The sequence below is a fragment of the Fukomys damarensis genome, unplaced genomic scaffold (genome assembly GCF_012274545.1).
Source record: "Fukomys damarensis isolate Sample0158 unplaced genomic scaffold, DMR_v1.0_HiC HiC_scaffold_16, whole genome shotgun sequence".
NCBI classification, from domain to species: Eukaryota; Metazoa; Chordata; class Mammalia; order Rodentia; family Bathyergidae; genus Fukomys; species Fukomys damarensis.
In genome coordinates, this window is record NW_022900928.1 from 1,969,980 (window position 1) to 1,982,026 (window position 12,047).

Consider the following 12,047-nt stretch of genomic DNA (forward strand, 5'->3'; position numbering starts at 1 on the left):
CTGAGCAGATCTGCAGGAAATACAAGAACACATAATTAAAATAGTTTTTATTGACTAATTTTAATGATTTAAGAAAATGTTATAGGCATATATTCAATGGTCATATAAAATAAACTTGCTATTTAAATAAAAACAATTTGTTCTACACTATTCATAAAGATAAGAATAAAGTTTCAAAATGTAGTACTGAATCTGCAATGTTACATAAAGTAAATCTACTGCTTGAACCCACTAGAATTTTTATGGCAGCAATTATGTCTTTGATAATCCATTCTCAGATAAGATAACGCAGAACAGATATAATGACACTAGAACCCATTTACAAGTTAAAAACCCCTACGCAAGAATAGGCCAGGAGCCATCTGGGCTTAGAGTGAGAGAAGCAGGAAGCTACTGGTTAAATGACATAAATCTTAGTTATACGATGAGTAAAAGACCCAAAGATCCAACGTAAAGCGCGGGCACTACAGTTAACAACACTGCACACTATGCTCAGAATCTGCTGATAGAATAGATCTAAAGCATTCTCACCACATCAAAAGTGTTATGCATGTGAGGTGATGTACACATCAATTAACTAGACTGGGCTAATCATGTATATGCAGATTAAATCATCCTGTTGTATATCTTAAATATATAGTCTTTAGTTGTCAGTTACATATCAATAATTCTGGGGGATGGGGAAAGAATACCACAGAAAAATTAACAACTTCAAAACAAAAAGCTACTTAGCCTAGAACAAAGCAAGGACCTCTTTAAGACATTAAAATTTGTATTTGTAACTGTTCTTTACAGAAACAAAACCAACAGGCCGTGGGGGGGGGGGTGCGCGCGCGCACACATCCATCTTTACATGTATATTTAGAGGCAGACTGTAAGAACTGGACCAAATGCCAACACCTCAGGCTGGAGACTGGAAGTCAATGGTATAGGTCCAGCATGGTCCAAGGATTAACTGCAGGACCAGGATGACCAGAGGAGCAACTACAGTCTGAAGGCTGGCGGGTTCCAGACCCAGGAGCAGCTGAGGTTTCAGACAAGGCAAAAGGCAGGAAAAAGCCCTGTGCAAGTTCAAGGCCAGGCAGGCAGGGAAACTTCTCTTACTCAGGGAGGATCCGCCCTGTTACTCTATTCAGGCCTTCAATGCTGGAGGAGGGCCAGTCATATTAGGGAAGGCCATCATCTCTACCAGTTAATCAATCAATCTCCAGAAACATGCTCTCAGGAACACCTAGAACAATGTCTAATCAAGTATCTGGGGACAGTGTGGCCCAGTCAAGTTGACACAACCATCAGGAACCAGTTTTACGATTTCCTTACACTCCTCATGTACATTAAACATTCTGTAAAGACACAGCAGTGAATAAAACGGAGGAAAGGCTCTGTTCTCATCGGGAATATATACAACAAACAAATACAGAGTAAATACAGACTGTATCAGGTGGCAGTAAGGCTGTGGAGAAAACCAAGGCAGGCAAAAGGATTCAAGGGTCTGGGGAGTAGGAGCAAAATGTGGGAGCAGCACAAGCACAGTTCCTCTGGAGAAGAACAGCAAATTCAACGGCCCTGATTTTGGAGTCTGCCTACCAGGCAAGGAAGCTCATACAGACTGAATGAAGACAGGGAGGATAGCAGGCAATGGGGCAGACATACAGCGGGGAGGTGAGCGAACACGAGCGTGGGCCTCGCAATGCATGATGGGGTGCATGGGCTTCAGCTCCGGGAGTACACGATCTGACTGACATCTGAAGAGGCTCACTGAACACTCTGGTGAAAGGAGAACCAGGAGGCCAGTAACAAACAATTTCGGTTTAAGTGCCCATGATTTAGGTTAAAAGAGGACACGTTCAGCTTTTCTGAGAAATTGGATGACAGGAGTAGGACAAAAAGAGTTAAAAATGAAGTCATGATTTTTGGCTGGGCTGCAGAGGGAAGAACTGAGTTACCTGTGGACTGAAAGAAGGAACAGGTCTGGAAAGAGCCACCCATGAGTTTGGTTTTGAACATGTCAGTTTTAAGATGTAGAGTCAGTGGTTAGATATACAATTATAGAGAGCTGGATGTGCACAAGGCAGGTGAGTTCTGGGGAGGTCCAGGTAGATATATGAACTTGAAAGTCACCAGCTTATAAATAGTCTTGATATGTGATTAATAGTACGGACAGAAGAAACAAGTTCTAAGTACTAAATCATGGGACATCTGTAGATGAATGTGTTAGGCTTCTATCTAGATACCCCACAAAGCCTCATGCAGTCATAGGTGGGGCTTTTTGGAGGCAGCCAGATGTAGGGTATGGGATGCTGGGATTAAGGGATCCCACCCTGGGTATGGGTGGCCCTGACCAAGGGGCAGGTAGTCTGTATGAAATATAAAGCCAGGCTACAGCTGCTGCTGCTTGCTGTCCCCTTCCTGCTCTGCCATGGACTTTTTTTTTTTTTTTGCGATGCCCCTCTGCCATGCCACCCTTCCTAGCAGCCAGCCTACTTTGGACTGAAACCTGTACAAACTAAGCTGCAATAACATTGGATATTGGGTCTCAGCGATGAGAAAAGTAACTGTAATTAACAAAGAAGAAAAGTATATGAGGAAATTTGGTCTGTGAGACAGGACACCAAGAACATGTGGCATCCTGGAAACCACGGGATGAAAATGTAACTGGGAAGAAGTGACCAGTGATATCAAGTGCTGCTAAGGAGCCACGGTGGATGAGGCCTAGGACGTTACCACAGTAATTACAGTCATCTAAACTAAAACAGCCAAAATTTTACCTACATCAGAACTGTCAGGAAAACTCAAATAGTGGGAAAGAACTGTGAAATATATTTTTCTCTTGCAAGATTAGAAATCTGTGTTGCCTACCTGGTCTCACATATGTGATTTATAAAATTGGGGGCATCATGTTTTCAAAATCTTTTACAAGATCAGGTGTTATCCTTATCTCATAGTAAGAAAATAATATACATAAAGGATGCTTAAGTTATTATTAAAAATGAGCAGAACTGGGACTTAGAATATGTATTCATGGGCTGGTCATGATGTTGCAAGCCTGCAATTTCAGAATTTGGGATGCTGAGGCAGGAGGATTGCTGTGAGTCTGAAGCCAGCCTAGGCAATATGGTGAATTCAAGGCCAGCCTTCACTCTAAAGTAAGATTCTGTCTCTAAAAACAAAAACCAAAAAACAAACAAAAAAAGACAAAAATGTGTATCAATACATTTTAAAATGTGAATCTTAAAAAAAATAGCTTTATTGAGGTATATCTAATACACAAGAAATTATACTTAAAGTACATAACTTGGTAATATTTTATATAGATATATACCTTTGAAACTTATTAATAAATCAAGACTGAATATATCTATTACCTTCAAAATTTGGGTTTTTTTTTTTTGCCTTATTATCTCCATCCTACCAAGCACTTTATCTTTACAAATGAGAAAAAACTCTCATATTTCCTCATATAATAATCATATCTAAGGCTCCTGACTCCATCATCCCAATCCAAGTATCTATCTGATACTGTTTTGCTTTTATGTGAAAGACCTTTAGTATTTTTTATAGTGTAAGTCTAGGAGTAATAAATTATTTCAGATGTTATTAATGTCTATAGTTTTTTTAAAATTGTACTTTCATATAGAAACAACTCTTCTTATCGCAAAATAACCTTTGTTTCTGGGATACTGTCAATGGGTATAGAATTCTGAATTGATACTGGATTTTTGTGTTTTTGAAAGTCTTTTAAAGACCTTGTCATTATATTCTCTCTTGAACCACTTGTACCTTAAAGCCTGGTGTTACTCCCTTCTATGGTCTCGTCTGTATAATGTGCTTCTTTTCTTCTGGCTATTTCAAGACTGTCCCTTTGATACTTGTTTTAAACAATCTGATTATGATTTGCCTTGAGGTTGTCTTCTTCAGGGCTTTTAACTTGGGTCTACCAGACACTTCAGAATTGTGAGAATGTAATTTTCATCTTTTGGAAATATTTCATTCTCTATCCAAATAATGGCTTAAATTGGGTCCTGCTCTGTACAGTGGTATTAAGAATTCTCCAAGTCAGCATAGTCCTCTCTGAGGTAAAAGGTGTGCTCAGCTAAAATAAGATACAGTACATTAATTGATAGAACTTTTGTAAATAATCTAAAAACCTACCAAATGTTAGGAAAATGTAAAATGACTTTTGCTGTCTCTAACGGCAATCTGCTTTGTTTAGTTCAAAATTAACAGACACTGGAGACACTGACCATGAAGTGGGACATCTGGCCTCATCCCTGACCCTTGAACACCCGCTTCCTGTGCACTAGAATAGATAGCTAGACGAATCATGAGGTAAACTCCCTGACTACAAAGATTAACTGTCTGGTTACTGTAATTTGTACATGGGTAATGTGGGGGAAATGAAATGTAACCACCTGAATGAGATCATAGCTGTAAAACCTATAGAAGAGGAAGCTGCATGCAATCCAATAGGAGGTCTATCACTGGCACTGCCTTTTTTAAATGCAATCGATCGACCTTTGCTGGCAAAATAAACATTTTATTATTTTACTTCCATTCAGCTTGTCTCTATGTGGGTGTCACTTGCCAATTCCTTCTGCAACATTAATTACGTATTTTATCTTTATTGCTTATTATTTGGAAGAGAATCTGCTTTAGCAATCTCACAGCAAAATAATTTTAATTGATGAGGACTTCTAATTTCTGTATCTTTCTTCTGATTTACACATTTTTCATATTGGTAACATAATTATCAGACTTTCTCCAGTAGTCTTTCTCTACCTTGTTTTTGCAGTGTTGTCTTATTATCAAGATTATGTAGAATATGACCTACTAGCTATAACAATTTTTACATTTCTTTACTTTATGAAAAAATAAAATTTCATAGCAAAATAAGAGAATACACTGTATCATTATCTTCAAAGTAGTTACTAAGAGTGTAAGACATAAAGTAAAAAGATTCTTGCAAAAAGGAATCACAGATAATAACACAAAGCATGGTTTTCTCACATATAAGAAAATTGAAAAAATTGATTTATGAATATTTCAATTGTCTTTGATGTGTTTAGGCTAAAACCATGGAAAAACTCGTAGTACAAATGCCAACTACTGTAGTCTTAGAACCATTTTACTCTTGCTTATATTAAGTACAAAATGTAAAATATTAAAAAGTCTTATAAGACAATTTGCTTATTAAATAGAATCTGCTTGTATTTTTTATTCCATTATTTGTTTTAGCCCACTGATATGGTAGTGAGTGCCCATAGTTTTATTTGATAGCTTCAAGGTGAAAATTAAAATTCAAGTTTCTTTTAAGAAATTCTTAAGCTAATAGTTAAGTTACACTTAATGAACATTAAAGAAATGCTCAGCGCTTGGAAAATCTGCTCAAGCATAGTAGTTAGGATGAAATTAATTATGTCAAATGCAGAAAGTTACAACTGGAAGTAAAAAATTAAAAGGTATTTCTCTTTGACACTGGATTTTTTCTATTAAACATAATTTGCATGAATGTCTTACCCAGTAATTTTAATTAGTGTTAGCTTTAAACAGCTTATCAATATTTCCTCATCTGATGTGAATTACTTTAAATTTAAAAAATTATCTAAGAAAACTAATTTAAAATGGAACCATACATTCTAATGAATTTGATACTTCTTGAGATAAAAACATATATAGTCATATTAATGTTTTAATATGTGGCCCGAATAGGAATACATGTTTCCTGTTTACATACAAAACCAACATGTTTTCATGACACGTCCCAGATGCAAAGCGGAAGTGGGACTGCTGTACCTGTAAAATGCCAGCAGGGTGCTCTTTGGCGGACGCCACCAACAAAGTATGCCCACTGACGATGCCCTCGGCCAGGAAGAACTTGAAGAGCAGCCGTGAGTAAGTATCATATTTATCCTCCTCTGTGAACGAGAGAAAGCTGACCATCAGAACGCCGTGCCGTGTATCAAGCACCCTCGCCCGGTTCACTGCCCTTCCTCCTCAGCACCCGGATGTGAGGGCCTTGCTTGTGCCTCGCTCTGCACACACAGACGGGAGACTGTGCTCGGACTCTCCAGCCACCCACAAGCCCTGGTGGGTGAGGGGCAAGGACGACAGCAGACAGCGCGCTAGCAGCCGCTCCCATCTGCTCTCGGCCTGTAAACTCCCACCCTCCTCACGTCGCGTAGGAGCCTGATGTCTCACGTTTATAAAATTCACAAAAGCAGAAATAGACTGTTTCTCGCTTCTAGTTTTGGGTTTAAAATCCAAGACTATTTTAAATTGAAGATTTTAAAAGTGATAGAATTTCTAAATTTGTACTGTTTTCTCAGTAAATAGTATTTTGCTTTTTATTAGTCCCTTGTCCCTTTTCTTTTCAGAATTTTAATAAGTAAATGTTGATTGTGCAGTCTTCTTGGGCAACAATACGCCATATTTTTGAAATTGTATTGCCAAATGAAAACAGCTTCCTACTACCTTTGTTCTCTTACTATTCTACTAAGCTACATGTCCACACGTTTATATTCGCTGTCTTTCCTTCAATAACTGGAACATAATGGAAAAAGAAGAAAAGAGGTAACCACCGTCTAAAACAAGAGCAGTCATTATTAACTTCCTGAACAACAGTAACTGAATTCCTATAATACCCAAGGCGTCACCAGTATCTGAAAAGGACACTACTGAAAACATTCCTGAGGAGTCGGAATCGGTGAGCTAGCAGTGGGAGTCACCACACACAACCTCCTGCAGCAAGGTGAAAGAGTATTTGAGTTATCAAGTATGTGAAGCCACCGCAAGTGACAAAAAGCAGGTGGCAGCCACAGCAGTTTCCTTCTGAAAGGCGGGTATCGAGGGACAAGGACGTTGGCGGACGGTTCTCTGGCCAAAGCACGGCACCCACTTCCTAGCAGCACCACGTCCTATCTTCTTACTCCCAGGCGGCAGAGTAGCACTCACAGTTCAGGGCCCTTGCTGCCCGCTGAGCTGAGTGGGTGGGAGAGAGAAACAGCAGGAAAGTCACTGCAGGACGAAAGAGAAGACTTTCTGTCCCATCCAGGTGTTGGCTGCTCCTCTGAAGGCAGGTAGAAAGCTTTAGTCTTACTGATTTTATGTATGCATGTATTTATTTATTTATTTTGAGGCAGGGTCTTGCTATGTAGCTCAGGCTGGCCTTGAACTTACTATGTAGCCCAGGCTGGCCTCAAACTAAGGGATCCTCCTGCCTCAGTCTCCTGAGCGCTGGGATCACTGGTATGTGTCACGACACCTGGCAGAAAGCTTTTGGCCTTGCATATCTTCACATTAAGAAAGGACAATATGATATCAATAAGTGAAGAAAAAGAGACTATCAAGAGAAACAGAAATTATAATAATGAATAAATTATATGTGGAAATTACAGTATTATAATTGGCAGTACAACGAGATACAAAAATCGTTAAGGGGAACCCTGCATGACTTCCCCAGTCTCCTACCTAGGGTGATGTCACAGGGTGCAGTCAGTTTTGAGGCAGCTGCACAGTGTTAGACAGGAAAGGCTGAACAAGGAGCAGGCAAGGCTCTGGCCCTTCTGTCAGGCAGCCCGCCTGGAGAGTGCCAGTCACTTTTATTCCCTGACCACTCGGTGACTGCTGGCCGAGACCCACCTCCCAAAGAGCACTGAGAGAGAGCAGGATACCAGCGTGTCAGTAAAGCGGGGGTAAGGAGGGCCAGAACAGAAGGTGCTAACAGATTCCAAAGGAAGCAAAGGGTAAGTACCAACGGGACCAACCCACAGATCACAAAGGGCGGAGAAGCGCCCACTGGGACGTGAGTGACTCACGCGATTTCGGTGAAACCGTGGTGTCCGCAGTACACAGGAACACGTGTGCTATCACCATACACAAGTACACACTAGGGAGGCTTGGCCGTGACAGGAAAGAGAAGCAGCAATAGTAACAGCGGAGAGACAGGCGGGGTCGGATGGAAAGCTCTGCCTCAGTCCAAAGCTGGGTCTTGGCTTGTGTGCGGGACAGGGCAGGAACCCGCAGGTGAGGCTGTGCCTGTGGAGGGCCCCGGGGGTCCCTCCTCCCACCATTCACCGGGATGATGGCGCTGCCACACTGCCACCATCCCAGCCGCCTCACCACAGCCTGGAGAGCAAGGGGCCAACAGGCTGATCCCAGACTGAAACTGCCATGCTGTGAACCACACAGACATCTTCGCTCAGAAGCTGAGCTCCTTGGTATTTCTACCACAACTGGAGGCTGACCCACGTGACTCTCTTCTTCTCTCTTTTTCTTTCCTTCGTTCATTCTTTGTCCGGGCTGGCCTTGAACCTGAGATCCTCCCCCAGAACCCTAAATGCTGTGCACTTAGAGGAGTGTGCCACTGCATCAAGGGTCTGACTGTTCACAGTACGCACAGGTAAGAGCTCACAGAGGAAAGACTGAGATAAGGAGAGGAGAGAGCTACTGTTGACAGAGCTTTGGAAAGGGAGAAGAGGTAAGACCCACCATGGTTTGGATCTACAAGGTCCCCCGAAGTCAAATGTCACATGTCAGAGGTGGGGCTGTTGGGAGGTGCCTGGATCTCAGGGTGCAAACTTCAAGTGAAGATGAACCCGCCCATGGGGTCACACCGTCATGGCTGAGGGGAGGGGCCTGGCTCATTCAGAGTGTGCCCGCCAAGGGCACGCCCTGTCCAAAGACCCTGTGTCCGCACACCCTCCTCTCTACTCCTCAGGCTGCCAGGAGGTGAGCAGCTTTTCTCGGCCACATCCCTCTCCCCTGATGTTCTTGCCCTGGAGCCAGCCAACCATGGACTGAAACCGCTGAACCCGTCAGCCAAAGTACATCTCTCCTCCATTATCTAGCAAGTGTCAAGTATTCCGTCTCAGCAGTGGAAAGCTGACCAATGTAAGAGCTGAGGAAGAGGGGAAAGGACAGAAGATACAGTGTAACTTATTTGTGAACAAAGGAAAGCTTTAAGGGTCAATGGTGGGAAGCCTGGCACATTCTCATCTGATGAAAAACATTCTTTTGTGTGTGCAATATTGGAAACCGTGCACAGAGGAGGAGCAAGCAGTAATGACACCTGAGAGCATGGAAGTTTAAAGGGCCACAGATTAATAAGAATAAAAAAGAGGTAACTAGAGCTACAAGTTTTGGCCAGTGTTAAAGACCCACTTGAGATTAGAGATCAGGACAGCTTCTGGTAAAAGAGGGACGTAATTATGAAGTGGGATATGGCAGCAATGAGAAGGCTCATGGTCCAAAGATATATCTCACCTCACGAGGGATTTTTTTAAATGAATTACCAGTTTTTATAAAATGATTTAATACCAAAGAAATGTGATTGTGAATCTCAGCCATTAATCAGTTTGGCCTTGAGTAAGTTACTTAGTTTCTCTGAAAACTTCAATTATAACTGGGCATGGTGGCACATATACATAATTCCAGCACTCTGGAAGGCTGAGGCAGGGGGATACCAAGTACAAGCCCAGCCTGGGCAACTTAGCCAGAAACCATCTCAAAAACATAATTAAAAATTTTTTTAAATTCAATTTTATCACCTGTTAAATAAAGATGTCCTGTCTGACTATAGTAACATTGAATGGTAAAACACATGACTAGGGCTCCACATGACACCGGGCATGCAGAAAATCATCAATAAATATTAAATGTTTCAATAAAATGGTAAGATTTGAGGATATCAAGGTTAAAATAGGTGTCACTGATGGCATGCTGGAAAGGTTTGTAAGGGAAGTAAATGGTAGGATACTGAGTCTTAAAAAGGAAAACCACACAAGATAGTGGAGATAAAAGTATTATGGCGATAAGAGCTCTGGAAGAGCTTCATTCTCAGACAATGAGCAAAGATAACAGGGAGGTGAGGTGAGATGGATTTCTCTGGTGCTGAAGTTTAAACAAACAAATTCTGGGAGTCCATGGGGGGTACAGAAAATCGCCTGGTCTCTGCACACTGGTTTGGTGGCCAGGACAAGGGCTGTGAGGTTTCGGGAAGGAATCCCAGGAGGAGGGAGCTGAGGCCAAGCCCTCGGGCCTGTGCTGAGCTGTCCTTTCTCCCTCCGGCACTGCCTGCCGCTGAGTCCCTGTCCCCAGGTATATTTCTCTCTCCACTCACCTCTCTCCCCCACTTTCTGATTCTATTGACATCTTTTCACAGCCCACCTGCTTGCCCGAAACCACACATTCTACTCACGCTGTGAGTATTCCTGCACAAGCAGCACGGCGCTTCATTCGCAGAGGGAAAAGCCAAGACTTTTGCTGCCTAACGCTGCCAAGCGCCCTGCGGAAACTCAGTGCTGCTGTGTTACCAGCCAGGTGTCCCCGCCGAAGAGCTGCAGGGAGACCCGGCCGCGATGCTGATCAGTACTGCCACAAATGAAAAGGAGAGGCAGGCAGTGTCAGCGCTCTCTCTGCTAAAAACGCCAGAAAGGGCCACACGCACGTGTCGACTTGCTCACACCCGCCCCGTCCCGCACACGCAGCTAGGGCCGCGGGCGAACAAGCAGGCCCGAGCAGCCCTGCAAACTTTGTTACAGAGGCAGGGAGCCAGGCGGCCGGCCACGTGAGCAGTGCCTGTGCACGAAGGAAAATGCTCAAAAGGTGCTGGGTGATGTGGAAGAGAAACGGCCTGGAAAAGAATGCTGAGGAGGACAGGGGTCCAGGAAGCACCATAATATCCCAGGGGAGGAACCCGGAAGAGATGCAAGGGGCAGAGCGCAGGGCGCACGCTAAGGTGGTCCCATGTCACCATCTCCTCATGCTCTGCTTTCCCAGAACCCTTCCAGGGTCACAGGGACGATGTCATCCATTCCCTAGGCTACCATGGACCGTGCCAGGAGACGTCCTCCTCTGCTGTTCCTGAATAAGAAGCCACCTGTGAGCAATCCGGCCGGCCAGCCGGCTAACAGGGCAAAGCTGATCAGGCAGGCTGCAGGGGAAAAGCCACACGGAGCTGGGCTTGGTGGCACAGGCCTGGAGTCCCATCTGTTGGGAGGCTGAGGCAGGAGGGCTCCAAACCTGAGGCCAACCATGAATACACAAAACAAACCCAAAGAGAGGGACTCTGTCCTGGCTGGCGCCTTGGCTGTGGGCTTATGGAGGCCACACTGGCCCACAGAAATGGTGAGAGGTCAAATGTGAGTTGGGGTGAGCTAGCAAACTTAATGTTCTTGCGTGAGAAAAGACGAATACAGTGCAGTGGTATGAGGCGGGCCTTGACCTACGACAGTTTGACTCAATGTTTTGATTCATAAAAGGTCCAGCAGACGGAACTTGAGGGGCCTCTGTAGCTGTAGCTAACTGTCCCAACAGCTCGAGGCTCATGGCTGGCTTCAGAAAGAACTGGACTGAAAGTAGGAGGTGGTGTGACGACACAAAATCAAGGCATTGCATCTTAGGAGTCCTATCCTGCGCCTATAAAAACCATCTCTAACCGACATACACATGGAGATCTTATTAGCAGTCCCTGTGTATGACCTCACCATTTGGAAGAGATTTCTTGCAGATTAAAATGGAGAAATGCTGGGCATGTGAAATAGAATTTTTTTTCAGTGCTTCAACTTCAATCCTTACTATACATTAGCTATATTAGCTCTTCATGTTTAAAAATTTGAAATTTGATTTTAAAAACACAAATATCCTAATGTAGTGCTGTGTACTTGTAATTCCAGCTACTAGAGGTGCTAAGGCAGGAGAACCACTATTTTGAGAGGGGCCAAAGCAATCTGGCAAGAACTTGTCTAAAAAAATTAGCATTCAAAAGGGGCCGGGCAAGGGCCAGGGATTTAGTTCAGTGGTTCCAGTGCCTGCCTTGCAAGCATAAAGTCCTCTGAATGCTATCCCCAGTACCAAAAAAAGGGGGTGGGGGCAAAAAGAAAAAAAAATCCGGGTGTGGTGGTGCACACCTGTAATCCCAGCACTCTGGTGGCTGAGGCAGGAGGAGTGATGTGAGTTCTAGACCAGGCTAGCCTACATAGTGAGTTCCAGGTCAGTCTCAACTACACAGTGAGACTCTGTCTCAAAAAAAAAAAAAAAAAAAAAAAAAA

At 43.3% G+C, this 12,047-nt stretch overlaps 1 protein-coding gene across 1 annotated transcript in view; it reads right to left on the reverse strand.

Annotated features, from left to right (window-relative positions):
• Positions 1-12,047, reverse strand: part of Elp4 (elongator acetyltransferase complex subunit 4) — a 154,149-nt gene that overhangs the window by 125,102 nt on the left and 17,000 nt on the right. Inside the window, exon 3 of the mRNA XM_019209987.2 lies at positions 5,794-5,915. Coding sequence (XP_019065532.1) covers positions 5,794-5,915 — 122 coding nt within the window. The remainder of the gene's footprint in view (positions 1-5,793; positions 5,916-12,047) is intronic.